At 38.9% G+C, this 22,298-nt stretch overlaps 1 protein-coding gene and 2 pseudogenes across 4 annotated transcripts; 1 reads left to right on the top strand and 2 right to left on the bottom strand.

The window, feature by feature from the left end:
• Positions 1-1,852: 1,852 nt before the first annotated feature.
• LOC127657649 (zinc finger protein ZFAT-like) lies at positions 1,853-8,022 on the top strand (annotated as a pseudogene).
• A 1,417-nt stretch (positions 8,023-9,439) lies between these two features.
• On the bottom strand, positions 9,440-15,525 carry LOC127657650 (putative ribosome-binding factor A, mitochondrial; annotated as a pseudogene).
• Positions 15,044-22,094, bottom strand: LOC127657882 (activity-dependent neuroprotector homeobox protein 2-like). Of its 4 annotated transcripts, none has more exons than XM_052146849.1 (4): positions 21,895-22,094; positions 21,394-21,511; positions 21,213-21,305; positions 15,044-20,053 (listed from the first exon to the last, which is right to left on the bottom strand). In XM_052146849.1, exons 2-4 carry the CDS (start codon positions 21,499-21,501, stop codon positions 17,576-17,578), a joined length of 2,679 nt encoding a protein of 892 aa, XP_052002809.1. In that variant the 5' UTR covers positions 21,502-21,511; positions 21,895-22,094; the 3' UTR covers positions 15,044-17,575. The 4 variants fall into 4 exon arrangements, with proteins under 4 accessions (XP_052002809.1, XP_052002808.1, XP_052002807.1 ...); XM_052146848.1 differs by having other exon boundaries at positions 21,841-22,094; XM_052146847.1 differs by having other exon boundaries at positions 21,394-21,547; positions 21,841-22,094.
• Positions 22,095-22,298: the final 204 nt, after the last annotated feature.

Genomic DNA, 22,298 nt, shown 5'->3' on the forward strand with positions numbered 1-22,298 from the left:
CCCCGGTCATCCTCTCCTTAATACAGTGCAGTCGCCCTGTCCCATGTGCAGAAAAACACCCCCAAAGCATGATGCTACCACCCCCATGCTTCACAGTAGGGATGGTGTTCTTGGGATGGTACTCATCATTCTTCTTCCTCCAAACACGGTTAGTGGAATTATGACCAAAAAGTTCTATTTTGGTCTCATCTGACCACATGACTTTCTCCCATGACTCCTCTGGATCATCCAAATGGTCATTGGCAAACTTAAGACGGGCCTTGACATGTGCTGGTTTAAGCAGGGGAACCTTCCGTGCCATGCATGATTTCAAACCATGACGTCTTAGTGTATTACCAACAGTAACCTTGGAAACGGTGGTCCCAGCTCTTTTCAGGTCATTGACCAGCTCCTCCCGTGTAGTTCTGGGCTGATTTCTCACCTTTCTTAGGATCATTTGAGACCCCACGAGGTGAGATCTTGCATGGAGCCCCAGTCCGAGGGAGATTGACAGTCATGTTTAGCTTCTTCCATTTTCTAATGATTGCTCCAACAGTGGACCTTTTTTCACCAAGCTGCTTGGCAATTTCCCGTAGCCCTTTCCAGCCTTGTGGAGGTGTACAATTTTGTCTCTAGTGTCTTTGGACAGCTCTTTGGTCTTGGTCATGTTAGTAGTTGGATTCTTACTGATTGTATGGGGTGGACAGGTGTCTTTATGCACCTAATGACCTCAAACAGGTGCATCTAATTTAGGATAATAAATGGAGTGGAGGTGGACATTTTAAAGGCAGACTAACAGGTCTTTGAGGGTCAGAATTCTAGCTGATAGACAGGTGTTCAAATACTTATTTGCAGCTGTATCATACAAATAAATAGTTAAAAAATCATACATTGTGATTTCTGGATTTTTTTTTTTAGATTATGTCTCTCACAGTGGACATGCACCTACGATGACAATTTTAGACCCCTCCATGTTTTCTAAGTGGGAGAACTTGCAAAATAGCAGGGTGATCAAATACTTATTTTCCTCACTGTATATATATATATATATATATATTTATACATACATAGTATTGCTGCAATGCAGAGCATTGTAATTATGCACCAAATCTTAATTTGTTTTTCTGGTGAATTATATGTATATATACTGTGCTTTGAAAAAGTATTTGCCCTTCCTGTTTTAGTTCTTAAAACGAGATATAACATAAAACAAAGGCAACCTGTGTAAACACAAAATACAGTTTTTGAATATATTTATATATTTTTATTGAAGCAGAAAACAGAAGAAATACTTTTTCACAGAACATATTAATAAATATATATATTACCAGATGAGCTTTATTTTTATTATCCTCAAGATATGAAGTTGGAGGCACGATGTATGTGCTCACTTGACACGTTTCTAAATAGTTGTAATTTTCTTTGCATGCCCTCTCTTCAATTTAGATCACTTTATTTATCTAATCAAAATAACAAAATATGCATTGAAGTGAGGATAAAAATATGGATGAAGATTGTCAATGATGAAAGATTTAAATGCAGCAAATCCACTACAAGGTGTCAGTGATTGCTTTTATTTCACTTCTAGAGGTCGCTGTACACTGCAGAATCAATCCGTTCTAACTATAGAATCCTCCTGCACTGGCCACAGAGGAACATGGAGGAATAATAATAACGAAAAACAATCATAGCTAGGGGCATACATTTTTTTCTCATTACCAACTGTTCCAAAAAGCAACTTTCAGCACAGATTAATCAGTTAAACCAATATAATGGTCTACCTCTACTATAAACACAACAAAAGCAGTTGGTTGTAAAAACAAATTCCTTCTTGTTTCATTTTTATTGATCTTATGGTATTTTTGGTATATTGATGATCACATATGATGTTCCTCGATACAGGTTAGTATAAACGCAGCTGAAAATCTTCACCTGTGAATATTGCAATAGTCTTCAAATTCAAGCATTCACTGCTGGTCCACTTACGAATCTGCACCAATGAGAAACCATTCAAGTGTATCCAGTGTGACTATGCCAGTGCTATAAAGGCTAATCTCAGTGTTCATATGCGCAAGCACACAAGCGAAAAATTCAGCTGTGAGCTGTGCTCATTTATCTGCCGCAGAAAAGGACACCTCAAAGTGCACGTGGAGCGAGTGCACAAGAAGATTAAGCAGCACTGCCGTTTCTGCAAAAAGAAGTACTCTGATGTGAAGAACCTTCTTAAACACATCCGTGAGAGCCACGACATCAAAGATAAGAAAGTAAAAGAGTCCTACGATAAATACAGCCTCCAAGCCAGGAAGGGCAAAAGACCTTCTGTCCAACTGTCAAATATGCAACCGCAAGTTCAAGAATGAACTTGAGCGTGTTCGTCATGGAACCAAGCGACCCTTTGGCTGTGAGTTATGTGATCACGGCTTAACTAAATTTCAAGCCTTGCAAACCCATATCCGAAAGCACACCTTCAACTATGTGTGTGCCATTTGCCAGCAGAAATTTGTTAGTTCAGTGTGACTGAGGTCCCATCTCCGAGAGCTCCAATCAGAAATGGACAAGTCCTACTCTTTTGCAGACTCCATCAATCCAGCTTTTGCCTGCTTAAACCAGGTGATGACATTCAGAAGGACATGTTGAATCAGGATGAGCTTGAGATCACCAAGGAGCTGTTTCAGCTAAAACAAAAAATGTGTTGCATGAAACAAAAGGAACTCAGACTCAAAGCACTGGTAGTTTAGTTGTGGAATCTGACCTGCTCGTTCAGAACTCACAAGAGGGAATTCTTCATACAGATAGTCCAGCCAATAAGACAGACCCATCTGCAATAGCTCAAACACAAGAAATGGCCTGTGAGGATGTAATAAATAAGCAGAGACTCCAAGATGAGGGTCTTCAAATAGAGTGCATTATGACTGAAGAACAGAATCCTACTCAAGAATCTGCACCCTTGATTTCAGAAATTATATCTATTGAGCATCTGATATTAAGGATACTGTACCTTTGCACCTCCTTAGACTAAAACAGAGGCAGTTGTTCCACAGACTACCACTACCCTCAGTGGCGATGATGACTTCTGGGTTCAGGGCAGAAGGAAAAGTCTGCTTTCAAGCAGATTATAGAGCAGATGCAAAAGCGACAACTTAACATGGACGTTTTTGAAAGCATTCGGAAATGTTACGGAGACCTTGACTGTGAATATTGTGGTATGAACCTCTATCTCCTAATGCAATTTTTTTTTAAATAAAGATTTCTCTCCCCTCTAGCATGCCTGGCTTTTTATTCTATCAATTTTTTTTATCTCCTTTTCTCCCAATTTGGAATGACCAATTCTCACTACTTACTAGGTCCTCATGGTGGCGCGGTTACTCACCTCAATCCAGGTGGCGGAGGACAAGTTTCAGTTGCCTCCACTTCTGAGATGTGAATCCACGCATCTTATTACGTGGCTCACTGTGCATGACACAGCAGAGACTCACAGCACGTGGAGGCTCATGCTACTCTCTGCACAACTTACCACATGCCCCATTGAGAACAAGAACCCTTAATCCTGACCACGAGGAGGTTACCTCATGTGACTCTACCCTCCCTAGCAACTGGGCAATTTTTTTTGTTTAGGAGACCTGGCTGGAATCACTCAACACTGGATTCAAACTCACGACTCCAGGGGTGGTAGTCAGCGTCAATACTCACTGAGCTACCCAGGCCCCCAAGCCTTTCTTTTTTAACAGTCTTTCTACTCTCTCTTTTAACTCTCTTTCACAGGTAATCTGTTCTGGTATCAGGTGCACTACAATATACATGTGTGAACACACATGAGAGAACACCTTCATTACTGTTCTCATGCAGTTACTCTTCATCACTAAAAATTGCCTGAAGCAGCACATCATACAGAGACATTCTGACATTTTACTCAAGTGTCCCTCTTAAGGATGCCAGTACTGCACACCGGACAAATACAAGCTTCAGTCGCATCTTAAAACTCATTGGACATAGTGATTGCTAGCAGTCTGTATATACAGTCAAAAGATAGAACTCATATCAAAAGTAACCATCCAGTTAAATTAATGAAACACTCTCTAATGTCCCAGATGAGCCCTGGATGGAAGTAATGAATGTACACTTGCTGTACAGATGTGTCATTGAACTACATCTCAGAGACACTGGAAATACGTGTACATGTGAAGGGGGTGATTGGATAATGTACTTCCAAATACCCATACTTTGACTGCTTCTTCACAAGGAATGGGGCAGATATGCAGCAGCACATATGGGGTCATGAAGGTTTACTCTGCATTCTAGAACTTATCCACATCAAAAATTTAGTGTATTTGTGGTGCTTTGTTCATATAGTGAAACCATACAAATGCTCATTGTGTGATTACGGCACAAGAAGTAAGAGCAACCTTAAGGCTCACATGAACAGACACAGTACTGAGAAAACACATCTTTGTGACCTATGTGGGAAAAAGTTCAAGTCTAAATTCACTCTGAAGAGCCATAAACTTATGCACACAGCTGATGGTGAGTCTTTTACTCTGGACACAGTGTTTTTGGATTCATGTACCTACTTAAAATCAGTATGAAATGGCATTTACAACCTAGTTCTCTGAGTGAAACAGGATATTCAACAAGAATAAAATGTAGGCAGTGTCTTAATTTTATTGATTGGATCATAAAAAATGGGCATTACATACCAGAATAGATCCAGACTGTTGGAGGGGTGGGGTTGAAAGTAATTAAATTTTGTTGAAAGATGTGAAGTATATTTGTATATACAGGGTTGGGAGGGTTCATTTTGAAATGTATTCCACTACAGATTATAGAATACATGCTGTAAAATGTAATATGTAACATATTCCATTAGATTACTCAAGATCAGTAATATACTCTAAATACTTTGGATTACTTCTTCAGCACTGGTAGATTTTTTTCACTTGTTTTGACTATAAAAACTCATATGTATAACTCAAACCTAAATATCTTATGCAGTGTTGTTTCCAAACCAAGAAAAATTGAATTGATTGATTGATTGATTATTAGAACAAAATAAAAAATTATTATCAAGAATAAGATTTTTGCCCCAATATCAAAGGTCTTACTAGAAAAAAAGAAATTACGATCCAACGTGAATTTTCTTGATAAAAAAATATGATCATGTCTGGTAACGTGCATGTACACTCACCTAAAGGATTATTAGGAACACCATACTAATACTGTGTTTGACCCACTTTCACCTTCAGAACAGCCTTAATTCTACGTGGCATTGATTCAACAAGGTGCTGAAAGCATTCTTTAGAAATGTTGGTCCATATTGATAGGATAGCATCTTGCAGTTGATGGAGATTTGTGGGATGCACATCCAGGGCACGAAGCTCCCGTTCCACCACATCCCAAAGATGCTCTATTGGGTTGAGATCTGGTGACTGTGGTGGCCATTTTAGTACAGTGAACTCACTGTCATGTTCAAGAAACCAATTTGAAATGATTCGAGCTTTGTGACATGGTGCATTATCCTGCTGGAAGTAGCCATAAGAGAATGGGTACATGGTGGCCATAAAGGGATGGACATGGTCAGAAACAATGCTCAGGTAGGCCGTGGCATTTAAACGATGCCCAATTGGCACTAAGGGGCCTAAAGTGTGCCAAGAAAACATCCCCCACACCATTAAACCACCACCACCAGCCTGCACAGTGGTAACAAGGCATGATGGATCCATGTTCTCATTCTGTTTACGCCAAATTCTGACTCTACCATCTGAATGTCTCAACAGAAATCGAGACTCATCAGACCAGGCAACATTTTTCCAGTCTTCAACTGTCCAATTTTGGTGAGCTCTTGCAAATTGTAGCCTCTTTTTCCTATTTTTAGTGGAGATGAGTGGTACCCGGTGGGGTCTTCTGCTGTTGTAGCCCATCCGCCTCAAGGTTGTGCGTGTTGTGGCTTCACAAATGCTTTGCTGCATACCTCGGTTGTAACGAGTGGTTATTTCAGGCTAAGTTGCTCTTCTATCAGCTTGAATCAGTCGGCCCATTCTCCTCTGACCTCTAGCATCAACAAGGCATTTTCAGCCCACAGGACTGCCGCATACTGGATGTTTTTCCTTTTCACACCATTCTTTGTAAACCCTAGAAATGGTTGTGCTTGAAAATCCCAGTAACTGAGCAGATTGTGAAATACTCAGACCGGCCCGTCTGGCACCAACAACCATGCCACGCTCAAAATTGCTTAAATCACCTTTCTTTCCCATTCTGACATTCAGTTTGGAGTTCAGGAGATTGTCTTGACCAGGACCACACCCCTAAATGCATTTAAGCAACTGCCATGTGATTGGTTGATTAGATAATTGCATTAATGAGAAATTGAACAGGTGTTCCTAATAATCCTTTAGGTGAGTGTATAATGTCTAGAAATAGCATTTTAGCTTAGTGAAATGCTGACAATTTACACAAGGTCTTCTGCTTCAAACTTACTTCAAACGTACTTCTCTGTCTGCTCGTATAAATGTAACACATCATAAGAAAGTGTTTCACTGCTGTTCAAATGCACTTTGGATCACATCATTTATATGTATAAATATTTTCCAAATGAAAGGACTAAATATTAAATTAAATACATAACAATAAAATAACAATAAAATGCAAAGTAATCTCTTCAGTAATCAAAATGCATTTTGATTGTGATTGTATTCTAATTACCAATGATTTAAATTGTAACTGTAGTGGAATACAGTTACTTTTATTTTGTATTTTAAATACATAATCCTGTTACATGTAATCCATTACTCCCCAACCCTGTGTATGTGTATATGTATATATATATATATTAATTATTTGAAATAATGTGCACAGATGACATGTGCTCAGTAAGACCAAGAGTATGTAAGAAGACAGTAAAAACGGTCCATATTGATTTCAGGTTTATTTTAAAGTGATAGTTCACCCAAATATAAAAATTCTCTCATCATTTACTCTCTCTCATGCCATTTCAGATGTGTATGACTTTCTTTCTTCTGCTGAACACGAACAAAATATTTTTAGAAGAATATCTCAGCTCTGCAGGTTCATACAATGCAAATTAATGGTGACCAAATATTTGAAGCCCGAAAAGCACATAAAGGCAGCATAAAAGTAATCCATATGACAAATTTTCACTGTACACCTTGCCATTGCAGTCTCTAGGCATGATCATGATTTCAAGCTCAATTTCACTTCCTAGTGCTCGACGCACACACAGAGCGCTAGATGGCGCTACAGGAAGTGTAATCTAAAAACATTTGACATTAAATATAATATTCCTTTTTATTATTTCTATGGTAGGTATCATAAACAATAAAGAAGTCCCTAATGGAAAAATTGTTTATTCATTTTTATGTTATAGAATAATAGTTCAAATGCGCCGAATGTGACTTCACTGATGCACAAAGACCACATCTCCTTCGTCACATGGAGCAGCATGCTCTTTCAATGTATTTTTTTTTTCTTGAATACATCTTTCTAGTCACATTTAGCAAAAACCTATTTTGTTTTACTTAATTTAAATACGCTAACTTACAACGATGTGAAATGTTTTCCTTTTTACAGCCTTGTGCACACTGCCACCACTCATGCAACATTTCAGGCTCTCTGAAAAGACATTATAACAAGAAGCTTCCCAAAGCAAAGTACAGTAATGATGGAACATGGCCAGCCACTTCAGAAACTGTGATAGATCAAGATAAGTCCTGCCAACAGAATTAAACCAGCATTAATTGTCTGACCAGAAGAGGTTTGGTAAATATAATGCCAGATATATATTGTTGCCTCAAACTTCAACTCAACTTCGGTAATTAAAAAGTGTGTGTGTGCTTATTAGGTGGAGTGAAATGTCCTGTGTGCAATTATGTTCATGGCATTAAATGGGAAATGAACAGACACCTGAAAAGCAAACATTGCCTAAAAGTGGTGGAGAACAACAGTCTTGTTGATTCAGCTGATGATTCAGGATGCACTACAGGCTACTATGGGCCTTGGAGAAGAGCATCATTTTGTTGTGGCTTCAGATGACATGGAGGGCATCAAAACTGTCACAGTGTGCACACTGGTTGCAGATACCTCCCAATTCATTGTCTATGTTCAGGAAGCAGTTCAGGAGGCTGTGCAAACTGAGGAGACCACCACAGTATAGCATCTATAAAGGGTATGCTGGCAAAATGCATGGGGATATCTGCTATCTAGCCCAAATGTTCTGAATTAGTCTGTGATCTTTTTAGTTATAGTTACCCCAGTCAAGAATTTAGCATCCATCTATTATTTATAGTGACCCAAGCAGCACAATTGTAAATGTTATATCAGTAACTAGTCATAGCTCTGTTAACTGCAAAAAAAAAAAAAAAAAAGTTTATAGTGGCTTTATGTAACATTCTGTAACTCCAAGGCAATTCTTTGAAAAAAGCAACTAGATCCAGTTCAGTCTGACTGGAGGAACTCACAGGAGCAATAGTTTTAAAGGGATAGTTCACCCAAAAATGTAAATTTTCTCATAATTTACTTACCCTCATGCCATCCCAGATGTGCATGACTTTCTTTCTTTTGCTGAAGTAAGTGAATAGGTACCAACATTTTGAAACTCCAAAATACACAAAAGGGCAGCATAACAGTAATCCATACGGCTCCAAAGGTTAAATCCATGTCATCAGACGTGATATGATAGGTGTGGGAGAGAAACTGATCAATACTTAAGTCCTGTTTTACTATAAATTCTCCTCCTTGCTCAGTAGGTGGTGATATGCACAAAGAATGTGAATCACCAAAAACAAAAGAAGAATTTGAAAGTGGAAAATGTATAGTAAAAAAGGACTTACATATTGATGTCTCTCATCCACACCTATTATATAATTTCAGACGATATGGATTTAACCACTGGAGTCTTGAGTTACTCTTATGCTGCGTTAATGTGCATGTTGGGGCTTCATAATTTTGGTACCCATTCACTTGCAATGGGAGGACCTACAGAGCAGAGACATTCTTAAAAATATCTTTGTGTTCTGCAGAACAAAAATGCCATATGCATCTGGGATGGCATGAGGGTGAGTAAATAATGAGAGAATTTTCACTTTTTTTGTGAACGATCCCTTCAATCCTTCAAAATTCATGAAACCTGTCCACAGTAGGTGTAACCTGTTGCACAAGAAGCAAAAGCTCAGGCTGGTGTGTTAAATGATTTTTTGCTACCTAAATTATCATTGCCTGCAACCATTATCATGCATGCTTGCAAAAGCGTTACTGTGTGACACTGACTATTCCAGGTCTCAATTTTAGAGTAGATTGTTTAATGGCCTGATAAGGACCATGCAGATAACAGGGCCTACCCTTCCTTCCTTCTGCGCTACTTAAAAACACCCCTGAAAACTCTTTTCCAAGATGTTTATTATATAGAAAACTTTAAACAGTATCATTTCAAGTCACCAAAACAATGCTAATTTCAGTGTCTCCTGTTGTCCTTTCCCATCAGTTGTGAGACCTGGCTATCCACCAGGTTGTTCTCACTGCTGTCCTGCTCCTCTTTTTCCTCTTTCTGTAGGCTCCTGGCCAGCAGGTATTCTTTGAAGTGATATCATCATCCTTGACCCATTTGGATTTGAGTTACTTTTTCTCTATGAGTTTCTGCCTGCTGATATCTGCTAGTGTGTCCAGCTGCTCTTGAGTTAGTTCTCCTGCAGGACTTTGTGTGAGCGAGTCTCTGGAGGCCTTTTGTTGTTTATAAGCTTCAGTTTGTTTGTGCAGTGCATCATGATCAACACTAGATTCTCCAGATTACATTGGTTGCAGTCTGACCCAAACAAATTACAATATCATTAAAAAAAGAACTGAATTCCATTTTCTTAAAACAAAATTCTTCCATCTTCATCTGAACCATAATCTGGAATCTTGAGAACGTTTTCAACCTGATGCATAATAACATGACATTAAATTAAAAAATTAAATAAGCTATTCAATCACCAAAATTCATGAACCACTTATACAACTGCCAAAGACTGAAGGAAAAGAGTAAATATGCGGTCTGTTACCTCCATGACAGCAGCATATCGTTAATCTCTGATGAAAACTACAGGCGGAACTCTGCCGAGGAGTTGGTGTGAAAAGGTAGCTGAAAAAAAAAAAAGATTTAATTCCCTTCAACTTGTAAAACCAAAGGTAGAAGAGACAATGAAAAATATTATATATAAGGAGCACATTTGTCTAAAGCCTGCTGAATGTGACTGTCTTGCTCAGGTGACAAACTTCCAGTATATTCGAGAAATCTGGTTGTAGTAAAACCTTTAATCAGGGCACAAGAGTAAGGATTTGTTTTTCTACTGGCCCAGTTGTTTAAATATTTACCAGCCCTACTACAAAAAAAAATAAAAAAAATTATACATTTATTTAGCTATTTAGTTGTCTCATCAGAAAAAAAAAATATTTACAAAATGTTTACCATATAAAGATTTTTAATTTGCAATAAAAGCTGGAAATTATACAGCTATATCTTCATGACAGCTATACAATAAACACACTTTTAATGGAAAACGTATGCTACAATAAATTAGGGTGAAAAGGCATACCTTAAGGAAAATGTATGTTTGTTTTGTTATCCAGTCACTTAGTGTATCAATAATTAAGAGTATTTATTTTTATTTAATATTGATGGAGCAACATAACTTATGTGAAAATAAATAATAACAGAAGGTTGTTTTGAGTAATCATTTTTTATGTGGTGATTTGGAGAAAAAGGTCCCATGGGGTGGGGGGAGTTAGTGAAATATGGGGACAACAGTCATAAGGTAATGGTTCCTAAACTTGTGCAAATACTTTTGAGACAGCAAAATTCTTGTTTAAAATAACCACTTTAGAAAAAGGCTAACCAATTTCTTTTCATCTTTAATCACATTTGGCATTTCATAACATCTAAAGTATTCTATAAGTAAATTAATCTCCATTGCTATTGTATCAGTCATTGAGCCCACTTTCAACATTCTTCATAACAAATCTAATCCCCCCACTAATGAAAAACAGTTAGTTTAATGGAGGCCTTTAGAATCAGAATCAGCTTTATTGCCAAGTATGCTTACACATGCTTCCAGTGTACAACAATACAAACAATACCAAAAACAGCAGCAAGACTTAGGTAATTAAAACAAAAAAGAATAAAAAATAAATAATTATACATATACGTACATATACTCACCTTCATACATACCCACATACACACGTAGTGCAAATCTATTACAAATCTGTTATATAAAGAACAAAAATACAGTATATTATGTACAGTGCAATGAATGTAATGGCAGAAGTGGATATGTGAGGAAAAAAACTGTTGCTGTGCCTGACGGTTCTGGTGCTCAGAGCTCTGAAGTGCCTGCCAGAAGGCAACAGTTCAAAAAGGTAGTGGGCAGGGTGAGTGAGGTCCAGAGTGATTTTACCTGCCTTTTTCCTCACTCTGGAAGTGTATAGTTCTTGAAGGGGGGGCAGGGGGCAACCAATAATCCTCTCAGCAGACCGAACTGTCCTTTGTAGTCTTCTGATTTCTGATTTCGTAGCTGCACCAAACCAGACAGTTATAGAAGTGCAGAGGACAGACTCAATGACTGCTGAGTAGAACTGTATCAGCAGCGCCTGTGGCAGGTTGAACTTCCTCAGCTGGCGAAGGAAGTACAACCTCTGGTGGGTCTTTTTGACAATGGAGTCAATGTGTGTCTCTCACTTCAGGTCCTGTGAGATGGTAGTGCCCAGGAACCTGAATGACTCCACTGCTGCCACAGTGCTGTTTAGAATGAAGAGGGGGGACAATGTTGGGGTGTTCCTCCTAAAGTCCACAATCATCTCCACCGTTTTGAGCGTGTTCAGCTCCAGGTTGTTTTGACTGCACCAGACAGCCAGCCGTTCATCCTCCTTTCTATATGCAGACTCATCATCATCTCGGATGAGGCCGATGACAGTGGTGTCGTCTGAAAACTTCAGGAGCTTGACAGAGGGGTCCTTGGTGGTGCAGTCATTTGTGTAGAGCGAGAAGAGTAATGGGGAGAGCACATATCCCTGGGGGGCACCAGTGCTGATGGTACAGGTGGTGGAAGTGAATTTTCCCTGCCTCACAAGCTGCTGCCTGTCCGTCAGAAAGCTGGTAATCCACTGACAGGTAGAGGTGGGAACAGGGAGTTGATTTAACTTAGTCTGGAGAATAGCTGGGATGATTGTGTTGAAAGCCGAGCTGAAGTCCACAAAAAGAATCCTTGCGTATGCCCCTGGTCTGTCCAGATGTTGCAGGACGTGATGCAATCCCATGTTGACTGCATCATCCACAGACCTGTTTGCTCGATAAGCAAATTGAAGGGGATCCAGAAAGGGTCCAGTGATGTCCTTCAGGTGGGCTAACACCAGTCTCTCAAATGACTTCATGACCACAGGTCTGTAGTCATTAAGTCCTGTGATTTTAGGTTTCTTAGGGACAGGGATAATAACTGAGCATTTGAAGCAGCATGGGACTTCACACTGCTCCAGTGATCTATTGAAGATCTGTGTGAAGATGGGGGACCAGTTGGTTAGCACAGGAACGAAGGCACGCTGGTGAGATGCCATCTGGGCCTGGAGCCTTCCTTGACCTTTGCTTCCGAAAGATACGGCACACATCGTCTTCACAGATCTTGAGTGCAGATTGTGTAGCAGGAGGGGGGAGGAGGGGGTTGCAGGAGGTGTTAATGTTTGTGTGAAATGAAGGTCAGAGTGCGTGTGGGGTGTGAAATTGGGCCTTTCGAATCTGCAATAGAACACATTCAGGTCCTCAGCCAGTCGTTGGTCCACCACAGGGTTGGGGGTAGGAGTCCTGTAATTAGTAAGTTGTTTCAAGCCACTCCACACTGATGCAGTTGTTAGCTGAAAACTTGTTTTTCAGCTTCTCAGAGTAGCTTCTTTTAGCCACTCTGATTTCCTTATTCAGTGTGTTCCTGGCCTGATTATACAAGACTCTATCCCCACCCCTGTAAGCCTCCTCTTTGGCATGATGAAGCTGTCTGAGTTAGCTACAGCAACAGGGGTGGGGGCCTTTTACAACAAACACTATACTTTCACTTATTGGCCAGTTATTGAAAAACTTTTGATTGACCTTTAATTGTTTTTTTTTTTTTTTGTTTTAAATTACATGTATTTTGTCTCAAAACGAATGTGATAATTTCTGGGATTTTCATTAGCTACATAAATTTGCAACATTTAAAAATATTACATATTAGATCAAATTACCTCAAAAAGTTTGGTTGCTAGCCCCATTGTACCTTATTGTTTCTTAATGATGACAAGTCATTCTTGCAATTTCAATAAAAAGTGTCTTTTTTTGTCATGGTGACATTTTTTAAATCAACAGAATTCGTACCAACAGTGGTACTGTACATCACAGAAAACCAAATGTGTAAGTTTGTGTGTCCTGGGTAGCTCAGCGAGTATTGACGCTGACTACCACACCTGGTCACAAGTTTGAATAAAGGGCGTGCTGAGAAATTCCAACCAAGTCTCCTAAGCAACCAAATTGGCCCGGTTGCTAGGGAGGATAGTCACAGATTGAGGCACTACGCCACCACGAGCACATTGGGAATTGGGCATTACAAACTAGGGAGAATGTGGAAAAATGTGTACGTTTGTATATCTATGTGCAAATCTATGAATAGCCAGTTTAGGAAAGTGAAAGTTTTGTAAACTGGCCCGAAACTCTCTCATACTGACCCCAGCCCAGCAGGCCATCATTATTTTTGAGCCCCGTTGTTGTTAATGATGCCAAAAGGGCACATTTTACTTTAGAAATCTGTACATTGTAGGCAGGGATCTCAGAGTTGACCTCATAGGTGCTCAGAAAGTATGTCACTGCTTTGTAGATGATGTTGTTCAGGATTCTCACACAAACACTGTCCTCTTGATTTCTATTCGCTGATGGTTTCAAAAAGCCAGTCTGACCTAAAGATGTGGACTGAAAGGGGAAAATGGCTTAAAAATTCAAACTAGCATAATTTACTCACCCTCATGCCATACCAGATTTGTATGACTTTCTTCAGCAGAACTGATCTTAGTTCTCTTGGTCCATACAATACAAGTGAATGGGTACAAAAAATTTGAAATGCCAAAAATCTAATTGGCATAAAATAATCTAAATTATTTCAGTGGTTAAATCAAAGTCTCCAGAAGCAATATGATAGATGTGGGTGAGAAACAGATCAATATCAATATTTAAGTTCTGTTTTACTATATATTTTCCTCCCTGCTTAGTCAGTTTCCACTTTTTTGTTTTTGGTAGTTCACATTGTTCATGCATACACGCCCTACTCGGCAGGGAAAATAATTTTGAGCAAATATTAAATATTGATCTGTTTCTCACAAACCGACACAAATCATATCCCCTCAAAAGATCTGGATTAAGACACTGGTGTACTATAGATTACTTTTATGCTGTCTTTATGTGATTTTTGGAGCTTCAAATATTTGCCGCCCATTCACTTGCATTGAAAGGACCTACAGAACTGAGATATCCTTAAATTGTATTCTGCAGAACAAAGTCATACACATCTGGGATGGCGTGAGGGTGAGTCATTTTTGGGTGAACTATTCCTTTAATTTTTGTACCAACATGGTGCAATAGCACTGATGGTAAACAGCTTACCTGTTGAGGAGCTTCATACCAGGGTCATTTTTTTTTATAGAGTGCCATTTGGACTTCATAACTTGGGATAAATAAATTGTTGATTTACCTATATTTTAATGTTCTATTATATAAAGGACATATCTAACTTGCTGAAAAACATATTGGTCGAGCTCAGGCACCTATAAACATTTACAACATGACACGCAGGACATGTCCACCCTGTTAAGGACTTAGACATTACTGTTTTAATGTGTTTTCAGTACATGATTGCTAATAAAATGACATTTTTATAGGTATCATATGTCCTTCACTCTAATCAGATATTTGTTTTACGATGAAATTATTTTTAAACAGCATATATTGAGAAAAACAAGCACACATTATGACAACGGGACATATGCTTCCAGTTTTTTCTTAAGAAAAGCTAATTATGATAAGAATTACTCAAATTTTCTAGCATGTATAGTCAAACTCTTCCATACTTTTATGTAACTACAAATATACACTTGATGTTTGGTAATGTCATTAAACTATGTTAGAAAAATGCCAACATGAAAGGGTGGACAGTTACATAACAGGGTGGACAAAACACCAACAAATTATAAAACATTAATGTGATTTAATAAATTTGATTACAAATAACACAAAAAGGGAAATCATTTTAAATTTTAAGTTTACTTAAAGGAAGTCTTCTAGATAGTTCAATGTGGATTTATCCAGGTGGAAAGAGCGCTTGTTAAGTGCCTGTGGCTCTGGTATAAGACACAGAAGTTGCTCATCTGCATACCAGCTGACATCTTCGCTTTGTGTTGGCCAGAATTATTTTTTACCCCATTACGATGCATGCACTTAACCTGAATGCTATGCTCCTCGTTCATGATGATGCCAGGGGTGCACGTCAGCGTCATACTTGACAATACACCACTCTCCAATGTACTTCCTGTCAAATGACTCTGGTTGCCAGGGGGTCTCTCTGTTCGGTGTTGGGGTTGTCACTGGAACTCCACCCAGAGTAGCTACTTTTAGCTCAAAGCAAGCACAATCGATCCTCTTGCCTCTGACAGAAACAACTGATGTCCCTGTACTTGATTTGCCCAGGTAAGAGGCTGATCACCTGGTGCATCCTCATTGTGCCTTTAACAGGAATCAGAGCAGGGACCTGAGGCGAGAAGAGATGATATACAGTAGTATGAGTTAATATTCAAAATATTCTACCAATCTCAACAACAATCAATGTATAGAGCCACAAAATGCTGAGAATTGACAACAAAGCAGGCTGTGTGATTGTGTGCGTAATAGAGCGAGAGACAGACAGACAGACAGATTGATACATAAAATGAGAGGTAGAAAAATGACACAGCTTACCACAGTTGAATTTCCCACCACTGATGTGATGTCACCTCATGAGAGTGATATCATTGAGAAAAACGCTTTTTTTTCCTTAAAGGGACAGAAATGCATCTTAACAGGGTGGACAGTGACCACCAGGGACGAACATAAAACCTTAAGTTTTTTGCACAAAAGTTAATAATTTTTATAAAAACAACATTTGATTAAATAGATTTTTACCAGGAAAATTAAATAATAATGAAATGTTTGGAAACATAGGTTTTTATCAGTTATTTTTTAGATCGAAGTTGAATGAACAACACTGGGGACATGGCAAAATTCCATAGGTACCTCTTTAAACAAAGCTTTTAAAATAATAATAAAAAAGCCCATATAATTGTATTCATAATAAATAACAATTCACCTTACATGACAAACCAAATGGAACTCGTATTTGTCCAAATTTAGACAAAATACAACATAATTTGTACTGGGGACACAAAAGGCACCACATAAAAAAATTGACCCACCACTGTTACAGAAACAGAATATTGACTCGTGATTAGAATGAGCGATTCTGTTTATATATTGATAGAACGTTGAGTGAATTAAACATGATGGCGACTTACTTCTTGGACTGCATATTCATCAGTTTATTACTACCAGCTGTGAATAATCCTTTCTTTCAACTTCACAGACCAGGACAAGCGCTGGTCAAGCAGTAACTTGGGTTGTGATATAATTTTACAGAATATTCTAATTACTGCAGTTGCATGCAGACTTAATGTTCAGTCTTTATAGAAAATTACTCTCATCACAGCCAACATGATAGTCACCTTGCATTCACGTTCTATTCTGAAGGTGATCCATGTGTTCAACATCGACTACATTGGTCTGCAAGCGAAGAAGGGGGCACTAAATTAATCCAAATCAACTGACAGATATTTGAAACGCACATTATGAGAAACGTCTTTACCAATAAATTAATACAAATGGGAAATCACATTTGGTAAATCGCAATCAAATCTTTACTGACTGAAACACACACTTGTAATACAACTGCAAACATTAAAGAGGACACAGAGGCACTTATTTTTTTTCACATTTATGAAATAAAAGTGTACTATGTGAAAGAATGAACATACAAACACTATAAAGTGTCCTCCACAGTGATGCAGCTGATAAAATGCTAACTGGTTTGTCAGTTAGTAGTAGTAGTTTACCATGCCTTCACTTTATTTACAGTCCTAGTATAAATGTTAGATGCAGAACTATTTCAATACAGCCTTCCTCAAATTTATATTAAGTGTTCCAAACATATATGACTTCAATATAAAATACAAAACTGAGCGTTTTTTCTTACAGAAAATATGTGTACAAAAACGTTTGAACATCGTCATATGAACTATATACAACAAAAATACAAAAATGTAGAGTGTAGAGTTCAAGGTTGGTGATCGAATTACTTTTCAGCATTGCTGTAATTTCCCCTTTTCAGAACTGACAAAAGCCAAGAGGAAACAATCTCATAAACGTGGAAATCAAGTCATTTTAAATAAACATCTTACAGTGGTTGACATCCTAGTCTGAACATGCTGGATACAAACATATTTCATCTATTAAACACCTTTATACAATTTTTTTAACAGGCTGCACCTCTGGAAAAAAGAGATTATGTTTCAACTTGTTAACATCATTCATTCTGAACCCAAGACGCACACGAACCTTCTTCTTCTGAATTGCTTTCAAGCACTTGGTGAGCTTGGAATTAAAGTGAGTCTTTACATCAGCTTTGTTTATATACAAACGGGAAGCAAGCATTTCGGTTTCAGCCGTTGTCAAATATGGCTTGATGTGGAAGTACCTTGAAAGGAATTCTTTTCTGTCTTCAAAAGATGCAAACGCCATCCCTGCTGGGTCCAAGACAAGCTGGACTGGAGTTTGAGGGACTTCTGCCTTTGAAACTCTCTGATTCCTTTTTCTGCTCTTCTGCACATTTACCTCTTTCTTTGCCTTGACAAAATCCTTCCCACCCTGATTGGCAATTTCTGAAGAATCTCCCACCTTAGCAGAATTGTTAAATTCACCATCAGTGTGTCCAACTGGATCTGGATTCAGTTGCCTCTCTGCATCCTTGATTGCTTGGGGAGCACAGCGACACCGTTGCACATGGATGGAGATTGTTTTTGGTGTTGATTTTTCAGAATACACCCCAAAACAATATATGCATTTGAAGGCAGGAGTTTTTAATATTGCATGAATGGTGGGAACGGTGTGGTGTTTTGCTTGAAGATGCTGCTCGTAATCTTCAGAGATCTCGAACTTGACTGGACAAAATGGACAAATGGTAGATGTTGCCTTCAATGTGGTTGGGTATTCTGCCTTATCTGGATACATTTTTATGTAAATTTTATCTTGAGAGCTGGTGATCAGTGCAAGGTTGAGTTCTCTGTTTTCAAGGAGATCCTTGGGCACATCTGTGTTTAAATTAAAGGTAGTAAACATCAGGTTGCCCTCACTGTCACTTTCAAGATTAAACTTTTCTTTTATGAAATTACGGTTTTCCTTGATTCTGAGACTGTGCTCTTTATTTGTGTGCTCCATGACTTGCTTGAAGGAGTAGAACATCAGAGGGCAGAACAGACACTTCAAGCCATGCAACAAATGCTGAAAAATTCCCTGCTCTCTCAGGAAAATCTTGCACTTCAGACACCTGACGGTGCGATCATCATGTTTTTTCAAAAATGGAGCAAGCACAGCCAACTTGTTTGGTACACTATTTTTGTTTATTGCTCTCTGAACTGTAGGCATAAGACCAACAGGCACTACTGCCGTATTTGTAGGCTGGCTGACCTGAGGAGTGTTTTGTGTCAAAACCATTTGAGCAGGACTGCCCTGGACAGGCATTGTGACATGAACAGGTGCTAGAGTGTAGGTCGGAACACCGTTTACTTTGTTGCCTGTTGGAATGAGACGCACAGACTGTGAGGCTAAGAGAGGAGCTCTGGGAACTGACTGATTCAGCTGAAGACCTTGGGTAACAAGGAAGGGTGGACGCACACCCACTTCGCCTGGGAGGTTGACCTGAACAGTGGGTGGAAAAAGAACCTGACGTGGTTGCTGACCTTGTGGTCGCCTGGGAACGGTCATAGTAATGGGCATTGATTTGGGTGCATTTTGTGGCATGTTTGGCACCACCATATTAATAGATTTCACCACTGGTGAGGTAGGCATGACTTGTGAGATCCCAGAGGGGGTCTGCTGATGTGTAGTCACAGCTGTGCCTGAGAGTAAAGCTTGTGTTTGTGGGGACAGAAACATCTGCCCTGAGCCAGGAGAGCAAAACAAAGCAGTGTTGCTTGGCCCAGCCAGAAATACTGCACCGTTAGGCTTTTTGACACCATTTCCATTTGTTTGCTGCTGCATATAGTTCGGTCTTGCAAGCAACGTGACCTGTTGCATTGCTTTTGGTGCAAGGTTTAGCAGATTATGTTGTCCAACAATTTGGTTTGTGCAGTCTTTTTCAATGATGGACGGCATTATCTGCCAGTGAAGGTCCTTGTGCATCTCTGAACTCAAAATATGATAGAGCAGATGCTCAATAGTCTCTGCTGGCAGTTTGCACACTTTGCAGTAATATTTTGCAGTGGTGCCATCACGTTTTTGCTCACCATCACCCTTCTGTGTATTATCTGAGCCAAGCCCAAAGTAACGATCCAACAATGCAGCATAGTGATTTACCAAGACATGCTTTTTCATTACATATATTAAAGAGTCATGATACCCACAGGTTGCACATATATATCTGTCATCGGCAGCATCGGCAGAGACTGTAACTGACACGGTTTTTGGTGCATGGGCCAAAGTGTGGCTAGTGTAGTTTTGAACAAACGTGGGCTTGGCTTTTGAAGACAGGATGTGGAAAAACCTAATGTGTTGCTCTGTGACTTTTGGAGCGCTAACAAATGGGCAGTAAGGACACATTAACAGACTGGCTAGGTCCAACTCCTCCTCGTGGTAGCGATGAATATGACTTCTAAATGTGGTTACTGACCGGCTGGAGTACCCACATAGATTGCAACACAGTGTCTGGCTTCGGTATGGATACTGCATGACGAAAGAAATATGATCAATACAACTTATTGAGATGATGTTGACTAATACTGTGTTACATAATGTATTACAGAAAACACATGTGCAGGGCTTAACAATAAGGATAGCAGGAGAAGATTGATTAATATTCATGAGGAAAACAATACCTGATTGGACGGTGTAACATTCTGTCTTTGACATTTGCCGTGACTGTACTGTAATACAACCTCTGAGGTATTACCATTGGAGAGAGCATAACGGTCAACGAAGTCACCATTTGCAAGTACCTTACAAATGAAAGGGGGGACCCATAATCTGACCCCTACCTGCCACAAAATTGTCTGTGTCTTTGCTTATAAAACAGCAATTTTATAACAGTAAACTTTAAATATAGTTAATTCCAAAAGCACTGTTTAGTCGAAAACCTGTTGATAATTAGCAGACAGGCAATCATTCAATTAAAGTGTTCAGCTGTTTCCTCACAAAAGCAATTTATTCAGCACACTGAAGCATCTCCTTCATAAACATCTATAAAAAAAAATTGCTCTGGTCTCCTTGCCAGTGTGGTCTCCACCGCCCTTAGAAAGTCTATTGGACTTCCGTATTATATACATTTTGTTGCTCACCTTATAGCCTCCCCTTGTTAGAAGGGCTCTGTCTGTACAAATTTTTTAGTAAATCCGAGCAAATAGGTCCGCGAGTGTGTGTTGCATTGTAACATAACCTTACATGCACATTTATTTGATGCATTGAATATTGTTGTCGCCAGTGTTGAATATTGTTGATTGCATTACAAGCATATGTGGGTGTTGGTTGAAAATTATAAACAAAACTAAAAATAATGTTTAGCACTATTTGCCATAATTTTCCAACAAATATTTATAAATGTATAGCTTTTGTGGAGCTACGCTATAGCTCGACTCTGGCAAACAAAATAAAAAATTTTTTTTTAAAGAAAGCTTAACATTTAATAAAATATAAAAACCGGCACATGGCATGTAAAAAAATACATCACTACAAATAAAATTCATTGGGGAAAAAAAAAAGAATTCTGGTGGGACCAGCAAAAATTTTGGCAGGCAAGAAAAAAAAACCTTACTGATGAGCCTTGCATGAATGTTTGAAATACTAGTATTAAAAAGTACATAGTTTGAGTGAGTTTTGAAATAAAGACCTTTCTTTTCCATTTGCCAACATGACCATCACTGAGATCATCCCAGTCTGTGTTGTTGAAACTTGCATCACCAGCATCAAAGCATTTGTATGTCTGTTGTAAATGAAGTGAAACATTTGTTAGCAGACGTTATGATATTCAAGATATTTGACAGACAGAATTATAATGATTTATAATCTACCTCTATTAGGTCTTGACATTGCTGCATTCCAACTTCACACAAAATACTTTTGACGCGTTTCCTTGGTCGTCTGAGTTTTGTCAGGTTCTTTACTGGAATCTGATACATTTTGCTGATCCTGTAAATGAAAACGCAATACATCGCTGTCGGCACCCTGTCACACACCAAAACATTTTCTGTTAATTTTCCGATAATAATCGTGGTCATATCAAAGCAAGCGAAGCGCCTCCTCCAGATTAGCCAAAAATTCTTAATTCTTAACATAGTTATAACATACAGCTCGTTGTAACCATGTACCTACCGCCTGTTTTAAACCTGCATGTTAGATGCTTTTGGTAAAGTATAATTATTTGAAACCAAGCGTGTCTTAGTATTTATTGTAGAATTATACTTTAGTCCACCTTAACTCATAGTATTACTTGAATTATTATAAGTTTTATCATAAACCTGTTCTGGCTCAGAACTTCCGATTGAGTGGATGATGTCTGCGTGCGTGCGTACGTGCGTGCGTCCGTTTTCTTCCGGCGTCACTGGAAGGCGCGCAGTATGGAATCAGCCAATTCAGAGTGTGAGGCATCCGAGTTGCACTCAATCCATGTTCCTTATCGCATTGGTGATCGGCTGTTGAATCTGAACCGAGCACAAGATTTGCCCACTTTTGACTGTCCCTCAGTAAAACATCATCCCACTCCAGCTGAAAAACATGGCGCACAGGAAGACAGGAAGTTACGTTTTCTAATTTGCATACTGCACAGTTCAGCTCCACCAATGGGAGCTAGGTGGGCCGATCTTGCAAAGTTAATCACTGTAATAGTCATTGGTTTATGGTATAATCAAATTATCACAAGACCTTGCTGTTGTCCTTACCTGTGTATGATGTAGCGACACACCTGTGGCCGGCCAGT

The sequence above is a fragment of the Xyrauchen texanus genome, chromosome 17 (assembly GCF_025860055.1).
Source record: "Xyrauchen texanus isolate HMW12.3.18 chromosome 17, RBS_HiC_50CHRs, whole genome shotgun sequence".
Lineage (NCBI taxonomy): Eukaryota > Metazoa > Chordata > Actinopteri > Cypriniformes > Catostomidae > Xyrauchen > Xyrauchen texanus.